At 41.5% G+C, this 17,410-nt stretch overlaps 1 protein-coding gene across 3 annotated transcripts in view; it reads left to right on the plus strand.

Annotated features, from left to right (window-relative positions):
• FHOD3 (formin homology 2 domain containing 3) overlaps positions 1-17,410 on the plus strand; it is a 535,358-nt gene that overhangs the window by 205,263 nt on the left and 312,685 nt on the right. For all 3 annotated transcript variants that reach the window (XM_006889190.1, XM_006889191.1, XM_006889189.1), the window contains exon 4: positions 10,230-10,297. In XM_006889190.1, the coding sequence (XP_006889252.1) occupies positions 10,230-10,297 (68 nt within the window). The remainder of the gene's footprint in view (positions 1-10,229; positions 10,298-17,410) is intronic.

The raw sequence follows: 17,410 nt of genomic DNA on the forward strand, positions 1-17,410 counted from the left end.
TGGGAGTGTCAGAGACAGTGCGATTGGCACAGGACAGAGCGGAGTTTAGGGCTGTTGTACATAGGGTTGCTATGAGTCGCAAGCGACTCGACGGCACATACCAACACAACAACAAGTTCGCTTTTATTTTCTTACTGGTTCCTTCTGATTCTGTGGCCTTTTCTACACCACACGCTGGCATTTTCTTCATTGCGTTCTTGGCAGAGCAGGAAGTACAGGAAGCACGGCCCCCCACTGGCTGGGCCTTTCAGCACTGGCATTTGTGGGCCACGCAGGGGGTTTTTCCAGCAACAAAGAAGGAATGGTCCCCAGTGGCCTTTAATTAATTTGCCCTCCACTCCTTGCTATTATAAGTGAGTTTAGAGTGTGACACATTAATTGGATCTCTTAAAGGGACAAATTTCATTTTAAAAGGCAAGGGACATGAAATGAAAAGGTGGGGTGAGGGCAGCCAGGAGGACTTTGACAAATAATGTTCTGATTACAAGTCCTTGTTCCTGCTAAGATGTGGGCTCCTAATGACCCTTTACTCAAAGGTGAATTTCGAACACTAGTGAATGCACCCAGGGCAGATGCAATTTGGAAGGGAGCACAAGACTAAGTGGACACATTCCTGCATTCACTTATGGGCCAAGCGTGGGCGACCAGGTTCAACCAAAAAATAATGTATGATCAACACTTCCCCCCCCACACACACACACACTCCATCCACACACACATCTTCTCTTGGCTGCTGGAACTGGTACTGCATCTTCTAAGAGACCTTGCTCAGTTGAAACGTAGCAACTCTTGGCTGTACCTTGGAGCTCTGCTCAGGAGACTCTGGTACACCTTCTCCTGGTGATCTGAGCTCTCCGGGAGACTGGCCAGCTGTTAGTTTCCAACTTGACACTGGTCCCTCATTTTACAGATAAAGATCCAGTTTTGAATTGTACTGTGGTGCTGTTTTGATATTTACCAGGAATAGACTCACATTCACTTCTTCCTGGTTTTGGCCCCTTGACTTAACACTTTCTTTTTAAAATTTTTTTCAATTATTATTGTTGTTGTTGTTATGTACTGTTGAGTCATTTGCGGCTCATAGCGACCCTCTGTACAACAGCCCTAAACGCTGCTCTATCCTGTGCCAATTGCGCTGCCTCTGACACACCCATCCTGATTACCCCTGTCACTGAATCAATCCATCTCATAGAGGGTCTTCCCTTCTTGTGCCATCCCTCCACCCTCCCAAGCATGATGTCCCTCTCCAAGGACCTGTCCCTCCTTGTAACATGCCCAAAGTATGTCAGGCCCCAGAATCCTTGCCTCCAAGGAGTAGCTTGGTTTAACCCTCTCCAGGATGAATCTGTTTGTTTTCTTGGCAGTCCAGGGTACATTCAATACTCTTCTTCCGCACCACAGCTCAAAGGCATCAATTCTCCTTCTGTCCTCCCTAGTCACTGTCCAATTCTCTGATGCATAAAAAGTGATTGCAAAGACCATGGCCTGTATCAGGCGCACCTTAGTCTCCAGAGAGACACTGTTGCTCTTGAGTACTTTAGAGAGGTCATTAAGAGCAGACTTTCCCATCGCAATATGTTTTTTTATTTCATGGCTACTGGTGCCAAGCGTGTTGACCGTGGAGCCGAGCAAACTGAAGCTATGAACAATCTCAATCTCTTTGCCATCCATCCTGGTCCAGTGGTGAGAATCTTTGTCTTCTTGACATTGAGCCTCAGTCCATACTGAAGGCTGCAGTCCTTGACCCTCTGCAGCAAGTGCATGAGGTCCTCCTCTGTTTCAGCAAGCAGGGTTGTGTCATCTGCATAACACAGATTGTTAATAGATCTTCCACCAATCCTGATGCCACAATTCTCTCCATAGAGCCCAGCCTCCTGGATAATCTGCTCTGCATACAGGTTGCAAAGGTATGGAGACAGGACACACCCCGGGCGTACACCCTTCCCAATTTTGAACCATGCGGTGTTACCCTGCTCTGTTCTGACGACTGCCTCCTGGTCCAAGTATAGGTTTCGCATTAGCACGATTAAATGTTCTGGGATTCCCATTTTTCTCAGAGTCAGCTACAGTTTATTATGATCCACACAGTCAAACGCCTTTACATAAGAAATGAAACATAGGTAGACATTCTTCTGGTATTCCCTCCTTTCAGCTAAGATCCATCTAACATCAGCTACAGTATCCCTAGTACCACGACCCCTTCTAAACCCAGCCTGGACTTCTGGCAATTCTCTGCTGATGTGCTGCTCCAGTCGTTTTTGGATAATCTTTAGTAGAATCTTGCTTGCATGTGAAATCAATATTGTTCTGTTATTTCCACACTCTGTTGGGTCACCCTTCTTTGGAATGGGAACAAATATAGATCTCTTCCAGTCAGTTGGTCAAGTGGTTGTTCTCCAGATTTCTTGGCACAACTTGGTGAGCATGTCCAGGGCAGCATCTGTTAGCTGAAATACATCAATTGGTATACCATCTATTCCTGGGGCCTTATTTTTCGCTATTTCCTTCAAAGCAGCTTGAACTGCTTTCTTCATCACCATAGGCTCTTGCTCATATTAATTTTAATGAAAATTTACAGAGTTTGTGGATTTCCATTCATTCATTATTGCACTTTTCTCCCTGCCCACCCCTCCCCTCCAGTTTGTTCTTCTCTTTGAAAAGTAAAATAAAAATTCTTTCATTGTTACACAGTCCCTCCCCCCAAGTCCATGCCCCTATGCAGCCTTCATTCTGGACTCCTGTCATGACAATCATACCTTTTAGACAGTTCTCTCCCTCATCTGTTTTAATGCAGTATACGTAATTTATCCCATCTTTCTCAGTCTCCCCCTCGACCCCATATCAGTCCCATTTTACAACAGTGACACTATGCAGTATTTTTCCTTTTGTGACTGAGATATTTCACTCAGCATAATGTCCTCTAGGGTCATTCATTTTGAATAATATTGCATGAGTTCCTTGTTTTTCAATGCAGTGTAATATTCCATTGTGTGAATATACCACAGCTTCTCTATCCATTCATTTGTGATGGGCACTTAGGCTGTTTCCAACTCTTTGTGAACTTAACACTTTCAAGTGGAGTTTGAGACACCATCAACTATCACTTCTTTTATACACCCCCATGTGAGGGGAGGCCACATCTTTCTTGGAATATATTTTCAGTCAAGGTGGACAAAGAAGAAAAAGGAGAACCTCTGTCCATGGAAGGAATCAGCATACCTCCTAGATGAAGCCTCTGGGGTGTCAATCTTGCTGGCTTAGGGTGGACTCCAGGGCTACCATTCTGCTCCCATATGGAGCTTTCTATCCAGTTGTTGGTTGGCCACCTCTGGGATGGTGTTCCTTTGGATCGATTAGGACAGTCTGCACAGTGTACAGGTCCAGTTAGAAGGTCAGCAGATGTCCATGCACTGTGTCACCACCCAAAGACTGAAGCCAGATGTGCAAGAACACACCCACAGAGAGAGCTTAGTGTGCAGAGGCTGATGGCCAAAGAAGAGAGCACCAGGGCTCTGGTGACACCTTTGCACACACCTGTGCAAACCAGGATGGAGAATTCTGTGTAGACAGGCATTTCAAGAGAAAGAAAGATTGAAGTTGAGTAGAAAACAGGAGGCTACAGAGCCATTGTGAGTCTGACTTTTTATAAAAACTTGGACACAACACAAATGGACTGTCCAGCTTCTTGAACTTTGAATGTCTCCTCTCCTGTGGCATCTCTCCTGGTCAATGGAGGCCTCTGTTTAATCACAGGTGAGCAACTATTGAAGTGCACATGATGTCTAACATAGTGAAATGACTATTGGCTCCTCTCCTACCACCGAGAATGGTATTTCTTGTTCATGGAAATATTATATGTCATTCACATGTATCCATATTCTTTGATCATTCTTCAGCTCCTAGGTAAACGGTGATGCTTTAAAAAATGCGTGTTAAGAATCAGTAAAACAAGGCAGCTTGGACATCGAGGCTTTGGGGATTACTAACCTTTGTTGTTTACCATCAAGTCTGATCCAACCATTTGCTGACTCTCTGGGGGATTTTCAGAGGCAGTTAACTACACAGGAAGAGATTGTCCATCCTGCTCCCATGGAGCAGCTGGTGGATTCGAACTGTGCGCCTTCAGGATTGCAAGTGCAGCTTCTTGCCAGTAGGCCACCAGCGCTCATACTAACCTTTAAAATAGTAAAATGATCTCAGGTGGCGTAGTCTGTAGGGAGTTGCACTGCCACCCAAATGTACCATGAAACTGTGGGTTTGACTCTCCCAGTGAATCTCTGGGAGAAACATGGGAAATTTCTTCCTGTGAGATTTACAGCCTCAGAAAAACCTGCTGAATGGTCAGCTGTGTACCGGCTCAGGCTCAACAGTAATGAGTGAGTGAGTGACTCTTTAAAATACAAATATAGGAAGTCTCCTTCTGTAGAGATGTACAGCTTCAGAAACCTGATCGAGGGTCTATGTGAGTTGGGGTTAATGTGGCAACGGTAGGTTATTTATTTATCTTTTTTATGAAAACCCAGTGATGTATCTTCATACTCAAATCTGCATTAAATCACGGGGTTAGTGTAAGAGAACCATTTTTAAAAAATTTTATTTTATTAATTTTAATGAACATTTACAGAGCTTTTGGATTTCCATTCATTCATTGTGTTTTTTTATTTCTTAAAACATAAGCACTTGTGATTTCATTTTGCATGATGATATTGACTGTTAATAGAGGGATATCTTGTTGAGTTAACTAAAAAATTCAGGGCTGTAGAATAATTGAGTCTCTTTGGATGACTATGTCATCATGTATATATCTAACCTGATGGTATGATATTTCCTAAAATGGTGACTGTACAGGAAAATGAAATATTTGCAATATTTGGAGGTCTATAAAAAGAAAATGTTACTTCCAGTCATTGACGTCATTCTGAAGGATAAAAGAAACTGCAGTTTAACACATGTAGTAAGCTGGTATTAATCTTACCTAGTAGAGAGCTCTAGTGGTAAGAAACGACACTGAAACCGCAAAGGCGTACAGTTCAAATTTGCCAACTTCTCCATTTGAGAAGGCTGGGCAGTTTCTCCCCCTATGCTATTTATTGCCACTGAAAAACCCACTGGAGGGCCAGCCATGGTTGGTTCCAACTCAATGGTACATAACAATGCTTTACAGTATGTGAAAGAAAACACTGTTACCAGTGTCATTGCTGCCAAAATATATATTGTTCTTAAAGAGTTAGCACCTCTTTGTGAATAAAGAATAGTGTGAAACACAATGTATAAGAACTTTTTAAGCAAAGCAAAGTTGTTGTTGTTGTTGTTAGGTGCCATTGAGTTGCCTGTGACTCATAGCAACCCTATGTACAACAGCCCTAAACCCTGCTCTATCCTGTACCAAGTTTATTGTCTCCGACACTCCTACTCCCAATTACCCGAATCATTGAATCAATCCATCTCATCCAGGGTCTTCCTCTCTTGTGCTGTCCCCCACCCTCCCAATCATAACATCCCTCTTCAAGGATAGATCCCTCCTTGCAACATGTCCAAAGTATGTCAGACAAAGCTTCAGAATCCTTTCCTCCAAGGGACAGCCTGGTCTCACCCTCTCTAGGATGACCACAAAACAAAATCTCCCTTTAAAGTCTATAATGGTAATTCTCCTACTTAAACAAAAGAATTATAATGGGAAAATATTTTTTTCTTTTCTAGTTTTGTTTGGAATATATAATTAAAAAGAATGTGAATGGAAGTTCTCAAATGGAAATTCTGGATTTTTTTTTTTAATGAAAGACATTTGACAGATAAAGAAGTAAACTTTGGACACCACCAAAGGTAGCTGTGGCACTGTTAGTTGTTGTTGTTGTTAGGTGCCATCAAGTTGAGTACGACTCATAGCGACTTTATGAACAAAAGATCTGCACTCTGTTCTATTCTGTGTCATCATGACCCTTCCTGACACACAAGAGTCCACTGCATCAGTCTTCGTATCAGTTCACCGAGTTGAGGGTCTTCCTCTCATTCACTGACTCTCCACCCTTCCCAGCATCATTTTCTTCTCCAAGTAATAGCTCCTCCTAGCTACTTGCCCAAAGTATGTGAGGTGAAGCCTCATCGTTCTTGCCTCTAAAGAGCAATCTGGCTGCACCCTCTCCAAGACATATCTGTTCTCTTGGCCGTCCGTGGGATGTTCAGTGCTCTTCTCCAACGCCATGGCTTAAAGACGTTATTTCTTTTTCTGTCATCCCTATTCATTGTCCAGTTCTCAAATGCATAGCAAGTAATTGGAAAGATGGTGGCCTGAATTAGTACAAGGATATTTCTTAGCGTGATGGAGCACAGCATCAAAACTTCCCTGAAGTTAACATTTTTGGTGCCACCCAGGAATAGTGTTAACCTAGAGGTAAAAATGCACATCATGCTTATAAATTATGAGACAGAGGTGGTCAGAGTGGATAAAACTGTGTGCTGTCCACACTAAACCCATATTAAATAGAATAACTGGTAATAAGTTAAAAATAATAAGATGGAAGATGATAAAATATAAGAGGATAACCAAAAGTGGCTTTATTATTTCAAAAGAAAACTTTAAAACAAAGGATTTTTACTATTTATGGCTCTAGTCAAAACAATAAACATTTTAATCAAGATTAAGTTTAATTTGGTTTTTTTAGTTTTGTTTTAAAGCTTCAGTAGAGTGAGTGCTGTCGAGTACGGACTCTCCTTGAAATGTAGTTTGTTGTGAATTGTTATCAAGTCACTTCCGACTTGTGGGATTCATATTATGTTTAATTATCTATTCCAAACTAGATAATAACATAGTGTTTTTGCTATTAGTAATTCTTTTGCCTAAGTAGGCATATTATCATTACAGACTTCAGAGGGAGATTTTGTTTTTAGGGTTGTCCTGGAGAGGGTGAGATCAGGCTGCTCCTTGGAGGCAATGATACTGAAGCTTTGTCTGACATACTTTGGACATGCTGCAAGGAGGGACCAGTCCTTGGAGAGGGACGTCATGCTTGGGAGGGTAGAGGGACAGAGCAGGAGAGGAAGACCCTCTATAAGGTGGATTGACTCAATGACTGGGGTAATCGGGATAGGTGTGTCAGAGACAGATAAACTTGGCACAGGATAGAACACGGTTTAGGGATGTTGTACACAGGGTCACTATAAGTTGCAAATTACTGGACAGCACATAACAACAACAGCAACATTGGTTTGCTTATAAAGTTTGTATACATTGAGGTTCACACTATTCTTCATTCACGAAGAGTTGCTAACTCTTTAATGACAGTACATATTTCACATAGTGATGAAAGTTCACCTCAACAGAGATGCATGCCACTCCCAAATGTAGATGCACCTAACAACGAAACTTCCAAGTATCTAAAGCAAAAACTCCTAGAACTGAAAGGCTAGCTAGAAAACCTCTTTGAATTAGAGATTTCAGCACTCTACCATTAATAATTGGCAAAACAAGTACACATCGAATTGGTGAGGACGTAAAACACATCAAATGCTCACCGTGACTCAGCTTGATCAAATGGATGCTTTTGCAAACAGTTCACCTAATAGCAGAATACAGTCTTTTCAAGGGTAAAGGGGACATTCACTCAGGCTGAATTCTGAGCCATAAAATGAATCTTAATGCATTTAAAAGAATTGATGTCATGCAAAGTATGCTGCCTGACCGCAGAACAATTAAAGAAGAAATCAATAATATTTGGAAACTATTACCTAGGAAGTTCTTCTGAGCCTCCATCTTTGAAGGCATTTATTGGCCTCATCATGCAGTAATGATGGGTTACGTCATCTCTCCTGAGGCTTAGCCAGCATCAGGCTCCCAGGTGGTCCCTCTCGGTCTGGTCAGCCTCCACTCGGTGGTCTCAGGTGTGGTATAAACGTCAGGAACCAGGACTGGCAGCCAAACTGTTTACTCTAAGAGCATTCCATACCTAATCGTAATCATTCTTAGCTAAAATATTTTCCTTTTAAAGCTTAGTCTTCATTAAGTGGTAAAATTTTAACAAGCAGAACCCAACTAAGCATAATCATCGTTAAATAAACCAGAAACCATAAAAGATGATTCCCAGCTAAAGAAGAAGCTAACAATGGTATTGTGAATCTACTTAGGACACAATTCTGCTTGCCATCTGAGAGTATTTAGTGCCCAGGGAAGTGGCTAGCATGAAGTGTTGAATGATTTATACTGGGGAGAACTGGTGTTCATGCCAGAAGTCCAGCCTCTGACAACAGAGCTGCCTAAGTGATAGCCAAGCATGAGATTTTGCCCCATCTACACCAGAAGTTTGGAAATTCCCTTTTTCCTTATGTTTTCTGTACCTTGCTATACCATCCCACTGACTAACCAGTAACTAGTAGTTGCTGCGTGTTCACTGACCTCCGCTGCTGAATGAGGGCAACTTCCATGTTGAGTGTCACATAGCTTGGCCTAAGTAGTTTTTGCAGTCTTTTGTGGTTAGGTACTGTCCAGTAGACTGTGACTCATGGGGACTCTCAGAACAGTAGATCCATACCTTGTTTTATCCTGTGCCATCTTCATTATCTTTGACATTCTTGAGTAAAAAATACTCAAGCTACACTGTGGCTACACTGTGTCAACTGATCTTACGTGGGTCTTCCTGTCTTTCTCCGACTCTCCACTGTCCCCAGCATGATACCTTTTTCTGAAGCCTAGGCCCTCTTGAAAACTTATACAAAATGTTTGAGGCCAAGTTTCACTATGCTTACCTCCTCCAAGACAGACTTGTTTGTTATTTGGCAGTTTGTGGGATATTCAGTATTCTTCTCCAGCACCACAATTCAAAGACGTGGATTTTTCGTCTGTCACCTTTACTTATTGTCCAACTTTGAGATGCATATTTCAAAGCAGTTGAAAATATCATTACTTGCATCAGGCGCACCTTAGTCTTTGAAGTGATATTTTTGCTCTTTAGGACTTTGAGGTCCTTGACAGTACATTTTCCCAGTGCACACACCTTTTAATTTCTTGACCGCTGCTACTATGAGTGTTGATTGTAGATCTAAGTAAAATGAAATTGTTGATAACCTCAGTTTTTTCCTCCAACTATCATAATGTCTTTTGTTCTAGGGGTGAGGATTTTTTTATTTCTTGATGTTGAGATGTAACCTATATTGAAGGGTATGGTCTTTCAAGTCTTCCTCACTTTCTGCAAACAAGGTTGTGCCATCAGCATAATGCAAGTTGTTGATGAGTCTTCTTCCAATTCTGATGCCGTATTCCTTTTCATATAGTCCTGCTTTTCAAATTCTTTGCTCAGCATACAGATTTAACAGCTATAGAAAAGGCATACAACCTTACTGCACACTTTCCCTGATTTTATACCATTCCATGTCCCCCTTGTTCTGTTCAGACAGTTGCTTCTTGATCTTTGTATAAACTTTGCACTCATGGATTCTGAGTGAGTGAGTGTGTGTGTGTGTGTGTGTGTTGCAGTATGTGTAGTAAAATGTGACTGACTGAGTAATAGCAAAAAAGAAGTTGGCCTGCATCTCACAGCAGAGAATACCAGGCTAGGGCTTCTCACATCTGTCTTGGTGGTGTCAGGACATGACCTTCAATGTAAGTGAGAACCAAGGCCCCAATCAGAGCGAATAATATTTTCCTGCTGCAAATGTCATTACAGAGGAAACAAGTTGTCAGCTTAGAGACACTGTACTTACTGCCCTAGGGTCTTTCATGCTGCTCGGGGTAGTCCTGTGCTCACAGATGACCCTTAGAACCCAGCGAAATAGAGGCCTCACTAGTTTTCTGAGTCCAAACACACAAAGCATGTTGGTTACCTGTAAGATGCAAGAGAATGCTGAGTGAGGTGGAAGCTCTGTGTGTGTGTGTGTGTGTGTGTGTGTGTAACTTTGTTTTGCCTATGCTAATTTTCTGGAATTAGTTTGTCATCAAGTGGAAATTGTAAACATCTGCTAATAGAAATCTGGAGAGAGCGAGCGTTGGGCTGAGTGAGGATGCCTATCTGGATCTCACTCCACAGTTCAAGCATCCCCCTTTTCTCTTGCCTATTGCAGCCCGATCAGCATGGGATGCATTCTTGATAAAGTCTCAGAGGACGTCCATATACTACACAAAATGAGGATATTTTAGTCACCTTTTTAGGGAAAGTTCTACCACCATTTGTATGGTCTCATGTTTTTGTCATCCATTGATTCCATGTAATTAATTTTATATGTTATATTCTTTGTTTCAGAAAAACTGTACAACTCCAGTGGACGAGATTTAAGAAGGGCTCTTTTCTCTCTGAAGCAAATATTCCAGGTAAAAAGGGGGGGGGGTAAGAGTACTCTTAAACTCTGTTTTTGAATTAAGAGATGAGATACAGACAAATTCATTAAACCTTTCACTCATTACGAAGCGGAAAATCTCTTTAGAGTACCACGTACATTAGATCAGAATATAAATCGCATATTTATATTACAGCAAACATTTCAAAGGAAATGAAAAAGTAAAGGTAGCTTTATCAACTTGTCGTGTTTCCTGCATTTATTTCAGATTCCTAAAAAAGAAGAGCGTTTTCATGGATATAATTGATGTACTGTGTTCTGTTTGGCAGAACCATTCTATTCCCCCACCCCACCCTGACTTCACCTACCATTCCACCCTGTTCCTCTCTATAGAATGATGAATTTCATGCTTATCACACACAGGCTTCTGTATGAATGGCAAATAGTTGCTAACAATATGTGATACTGTTTTGCATCAACTTTATATGTGTTTTTTATGTTGTGTATATCATACTGCACTTTACTTAATGAGAGTGGTCTAGCCTTGACCCAAGTAGCTCCGATCAGGCATTGCATTGTGCGAGTAAACAACCAGTTGCTTTATTCATTCTCTCATTGGCAGACGCTTTGGCTGAGTTCCAGTGTTTTGCCATCATAAACCGTGCTGCCAGGGACAAGTGCCCCTGAACACCGTGTCTGCATGCTTGTGGAAGTCTCTCGTTCAGATTTCTGTCTTAGCTCTCTCTCTCTCCTGAACCTTCTCTCCTTCCCAAATCCTGAGGAAGTCATGAGCATTGTGACAGGTTTGTAGCCAAACTCAAAGACTGTCACCATGTGAGGCGACAGAGGAGAACCATCAGGAGATGAATTCAAGGAGGAGATGATGTTTGTATTGAGACTCTGTCTGACTAGGCTCATTGTTCATCTCTGTTGTGATTTTGGACTCTACACCATATTAATTTTCTCCTCAGTTCCAGCCTATCTACATCCTTAAATGATATATTTTGTTGATAGTAGTTGGAGCCAGAGTAGCATCCCACTTCCTGGGTATCTGCCTGTCTGAGGGGCAGTAGGTGAAAAAGACTAAAAATGATCCCAGGTCTAGGTTTTTGTTCTTTCCTTAAACTTCACAGTCCTCCTTGTATCTTTTCCTAGAGCAGATTCTCCCCATTTGTGTCCCCATTATAGAGCAGATTCCTTTCTTCCTCTTTTCAGGACTCCAGGCATGAATCTTGACTGAACCCTTGTGCTGAACCTCTCCGAAATGCCTTGGAGCTTAAAGCTTCCCCTTAGTTCAGGCCTTCTCTCCTTTTACCTGGAAAGATGCGACAGCTGTCTAGAGGCACTGCCTGCAGTTGGTTCTCCCCTTCCCAGCCCACTCTTCAGCTTTCCACTAGAGGGGTTTGGGGAAGTCATCTGCTTGCTGGTTCCATGTTGTCTTTTGAGTGACATCTGTATTTTTTTGGTTCAGCATTGAAGCATTCCTTGATAGGACCTCTGCTCACTTCTGTTTCCTCGGCAGCATCCTGAGCTCCACCTGCAGTGGATGTCAGGCCTCCTTTTCTGCTCTGTTGGCTCTGACTCTATATTGCCTCTTCCCAGAATGCTTTGCCGCTCCACATTCACTCTCCGTGTCTCCTACTTTTCATCTTGGTATCTACTCCTGCTACCAGGAATCCTTTCCTTAAATGACTCTCTCATCCCAGTCAGGGCATCCAAATGTCTTTTAAGTATGCTGTAATTGAAGTTAATATTGCTGGGCCCTTTAAGAGTCCTCTATTTTTTAGTCTGTGAGCTCTCTGAATTTTTATTGCTGAGTCTTTGGGACCCAGTTTAGTGCCTGATGATACTAGGTGATGAATGATGGGACTGGATGTTTTGAATAGTCTTCTAGCAGATGCCAGAACATTCCTTCTTTCCTCTAGTCTAGTAAATACTGTTCTGACTAGTCAATTGTTCCAGAGTTCTACTTCCAGTGTCTGCGTTTCCCTTTTACTTAACTTATAGTCAATGGGTAAGTTGAATTTCTTTACTTGGACTTCTGCTTTGGTTCTATGAAAAGGAAAATAAAATAGCTTGGGATATTTTCCCTTTAACTTCCAAGTAGTTGTTAGTTACCCTTGTTATAGGTCAGAAGCAAACAGGCTCTGCTGGCAGAAAAATGTCAGTTATGCAATGTTGGAGCTACATATGAAAGGACTGGTCAATTTAGCCAAGGAACGAGATTGGTCAGCTGCTATGCAAATGAAGTACATAAAATTCACCCAATAGGAATAAGCAACTTAGCTCTATGAGGAGCTGACTCTATAGAGTTAGTTGAAAAGCAGAATGAGAAGAGAAGAAACTTAAAGAGTGCTGAGTGATTGTGGGCAGAAGGTTCTCAGCAGTGCTGAAAAAATCTGCTGTTCAACACTGAAGAGAATAGCCTTCTAGTCCTGCCTGTATTCTTCCCCAGACTGATTCCTCACAGGATAGGACACGGTTTCAGAGACGTTGTTCATAGGGTCTCTGTGAGTTGTACTTGACTCAGTGACACCTAACAACAACAACAACAACAACAACATCGAACATAGAGAAAAAGAATAAGTGGCAAGGGAGAGTGGTCGATCTCAGATAGAGTTGCACAGCACCTTGGAGAAGTTGGAAATCTTGGGATGTATTTACATTCTGATTCATAGGAATCAGCATTGTACTGATGCTTATAAATGGAAGAATTCACATCATCACCATAGTGGTGGTGGAGTGTTAATGTTGCTTTTTCTGAGACTGGTGTATGTGCCTGCTATTTTAATTCTGCCATCTTTTAAGATTCTTCAGAATTAAAATTCTTGATGTGTAGTGGGGGGAAAGAAGAAAAGTAGAGCAGATCAAGCTGTGAACTTTATACTTCTAATTGTAAATACAGGAATGAAACTATGTTGGCACATTTTATCTTACCCTGAAACAGACCAACATATTTCCAGATCTGTGAAAGGACTAAGATTGATGATCATTGCATTAGCACAAAGCCCTCACTAGCACTGATAGTATTATCTTAATGTGCAGAAAGAAACAGGACTCGTTGGAGAAATGGCTGATTCTAGGTCTGGAAACTGGATTATGTTCAACAAAGAGCAAGGAAGCTATCGCTATTAATAAGGATGATCAAGGCCAGTCGAACACAGCAAATTGAAGGGTCTCATGATCATTGGCTGAAGATGAGACTAAACACAATACATATATATATATATATATAAATTGCAATAGATTGAAACACATCAGTAAGTCTGAGCTGATGGGCTTATAATTATTAAGATAATAGTGGCTTGGTAGCTATTGGAAATATATTAGTGAGAATCACTAATTTTGAAAATTGGTAAGTAATGGACTCTCACCTTTTTTCTTATCTTTCCACCTGCCGACTTTTGTGTTATAGTTATTAGGTGTCAGTAAGTTGATTTTCACTTAAAGTGACCCTTTGCATAACAGGATAAAACACTGCTCAGCCCTGTGCTGTCATTACGGTTGCTGTTAGGCTTGAAGTCATTGTTGGAGCCACTGTTTCATTTCATTTCATTGAGGGTCTTTCTCCTTTACCAAAGATCACTTTCTTTTCCAGGAACTAAGGAGAACTGATGCCTTTGAGCTGTGGTGCTGGAGAAGAGTATTGAGAATACCATGGACTGCTAGGAAAACAGATTTGTCCTGGAAAGGGTTAAACCGGGTGGCTCCTTGGAGGCAAGGATTCCGTCTAACATACTTTGGACATGTTGTGAGGAGAGACCGGTCCTTGGAGAAGGACATCATGCTTGGGAGGGTGGAGGGATGGCGCAGGAGGGGAAGGCCCTCTATGAGGTGGATTGATTCAGTGACTGGGATAATTGGGATGGGAGTGTCAGAGACAGTGCGATTGGCACAGGACAGAGCGGAGTTTAGGGCTGTTGTACATAGGGTCACTATGAGTTGCAAGCGACTCGACGGCACATAACAACAACAACAACAACACCCTTATTGAAAACATGACAAAATCTCACCCTTCTAGTCTCCAAGGAGTATTCTAGCTACACTTTTTCCTGGAAAGATTTGTTGTTTGTTCTCGTGGCAGCCCATGATATAGCCTTTATTCTTCACCAACACCGTCATTCCAAGGTATCAGTTCTTCTTCAGCTTTTCTTATTCATTCTCCAACATTCACATGATGGTGAGGTTAATGATAAATACCATGGTTTGAGTCAGGCACATCTTAGTTTTCAAAGTGACATCCTTCCTCATTAGCCTTCTAAGGAAGTCCTTTGTAGCAGATGTGCCCACTTAAATACTTTGGTTGGTTTCTTGACTGTTATTTCCATGGAAATTGATTGTACATGCAAGTAAAATGAAATTCTTGACATTTTCAACCTTTCTTGATGCTACTTACTGGTTCAGTTGTGAGGTTTTTTTTGGGATTTTTTTTAGGTTGAGGTACAAACGATACTGAAGACTTTGAGCTCCATTAGTGAGTACATCAGGCCATCTTCACTTTCAGCAAGAAAAGTTGTGTGTCATCCGCATATTGCAGGATGTTCCTAGGTCTCCTGCCAATCCTGATGCCACCTTCTTCACATGGTGTGAATACAACTGGGTGAATTTTACACACTTCATATTTCATACTATTTGGATTATTTGTTCAATATCTAGAAAGACTACGATCCTGGTGCACACCTTTCCTGATTTTAAACCATACACTAGTATCCCCCTGTTCTTTGCACTATTCAAACAGCTGTGTCTTGATCTATGTGAAGGGTCTATGTGAGCACAGTAAGTTTTTAGAATTCCTACTACTCACAATGTTATCCATACTTTGTTATGGTCTCAAAGTCAAATGTCTTTGCATTATCAATAAAATACAGACAAATGTCTTTCTGGCAGTTTATCAGCTTTCAGTCAAGACTTGTCCCATGCCGGCAGTCTTATCCCTTACTCTACATCTTCTGAATCCCCGTTGAGCTTCTGGGAGTTTTCTGTTGATGTACTGCTCTAGCCATTTTAATAATGATCTCCCACAAGACTTTACTTGTGTATAATTTTAAAAGTATCATTCAATACTTTCCACATCCTTTTTTTGATCCTTCCAACATCATTCATTATTTTGCCCATAGGATAATTTATTATTACAAAGTGAAGTTTAATTTTTTCCCCTCTAGTTTTTTTAACTTGAGAAATGCTGAACATGTTCTTGTCTTTAGTTTCCTCACTCTAGTTCTTTGCACAATTCATCATAATTCTTGGTCTCCTCAATGAACGGCTCTTCCCTCTTACATCATCATTTCTCCCACTCACTTTAGCTTCTCTAGATTTAGGAACAAACTTCAGAGTCTGTTCTGACATTTGTTTTGATATTCCTTCTTTTCATGTCGTGTGTGTGTGTGTGTGTGTAGATACTGGGGAGCGAACCCAGTTTTCATGTCTTTTTAATGACCTTTTTCTTCCTTCATGTGAGTAAGATATTTTAATGTCATCCCATTACTTGCCTGTAGAACTCACCTTCTGGCATTATACCAGGTAGTCTCCCATTGCTTTTTATAAGGTTTTCATTGACCAGTTACTTAAGGATAGATGACAAGTCCTATTTCAAATTCTGTCTTAGTCTGGAAGTTATACTAAAACTTGTCCACCATGGGTGACCCTGCAAATACTGGAAATGTTGTTTTGATGTTGTCATTATGTGTCGTCAAGTTTCCTGTGACCCATAGCGACCTTAGGTACAGCATCTCTGAAGCCTGCCCTGTCCTGAGCCAGTCTCACTGACTCCGACACACCTACCCACATTGCCCCAGTTACTGTATCAGTCCATCTCATCCGGAGTCTTCCTCTCCTGCACTGTCCCTTCATCTTTCCGAGTATGATGTCCTTCTTCAAGGACTGGTCTCTCCTGGCCACATGCCCAAAGTGTGTGAGCTGGAATTTCAAAATTCTAGCCTCCAAGAAGAAACTTGGTTTCACCCTCTCCAAGAAAGACTTATTTGTTTTCTTGGTAGTCCATGGTATGTTCCAGACTCTTCTGCAGCACTACAACTCAAAGGCATAGATTCTCCTTCTGTCACCCTTCATCGTTGTCCAGCTCCCTGATGCATAGTAAGTGATTGCGAAGGCCATGACCTGGGTCAGGTGGACCTTAGTCTCTAGATTGACACCATTGCTTTTCAGTACTCTGGAGAGGTCCCTGAAGGCAGCAACATGAAGTTTACTAGCTGCACAATAACTTTACAGATTAGGGATGTTAGGGGAAAGATCTGTGTATAAAGCTACTCTAGCTAATAAATATGAAGACCAAATACTTAAAAGTTTGGAAGTTTGAACTCACCAGCTAATAAACCCCTTACTGACATTGTCAGTTCCAATACACAGCATCCCTCCTTTGGGTTTCCAAAGCTGTAAGTCACAATGGGGGGAGGGAAGGCTACTCTTTTTTTCTCCCTCAGAGGGCCTTGGCTGGTGGATTTGAAGTGCTGTAGATGCGAGGTTTTTTGGTTAGCAGGGCACCTTGCTATGGACTACAGCAGCAGAGCTTCACACCAGTTAATATATTAGAAAGAATAAGTGCTTAGTTGTTAGCTATAATGTTAGTGGTTCAAATCTACCAGGTGTTCCATGGGAGAAAAATGGACAGTTTCCACTTGAAAAGATTTATAGCTTCAGAAACACAACAGAGGACCACCAGGAGCCTGAACTGACTTGGCAGTGGTGTTGAGGGGTTTTCTTTTGTGTGTGGGGTGTTTGTTACTATTTTCCTGCTTGTGATGATTTCTTAAAATATGAATTAACAAATGTTTAAGTGTTAAACATTCTAGACCTTCTGATGTAATATAAATTATAAGCTATAAGTAGATGTGATGTGACTTTTGAAGGAAATATACCAACACTGATGTTGGCCAAGACCAAGCTGATAAAATGAACCCAGGATCTGGTCATGCCTCTGTCTGCAGTGACTATTATCTCGGAGGTAGGCATGTATAAAACTGTACCCCAGGGATGTAATCCAGCCTGTGGTCCACTCTACTGGACAAATGATCTAATTTCTTCCACATATAAATGTCAAGAGGGAAGTACTGGCAAAACACGTTAATTAAAAGACGTTTAAGAGTCATATCAGCTAATTTCCACATGTGGATCATATTTGGATCTCCTT

The sequence above is a fragment of the Elephantulus edwardii genome, unplaced genomic scaffold, assembly GCF_000299155.1.
Source record: "Elephantulus edwardii isolate Elephantulus edwardi_28Jun2011 unplaced genomic scaffold, EleEdw1.0 scaffold00076, whole genome shotgun sequence".
Lineage (NCBI taxonomy): Eukaryota > Metazoa > Chordata > Mammalia > Macroscelidea > Macroscelididae > Elephantulus > Elephantulus edwardii.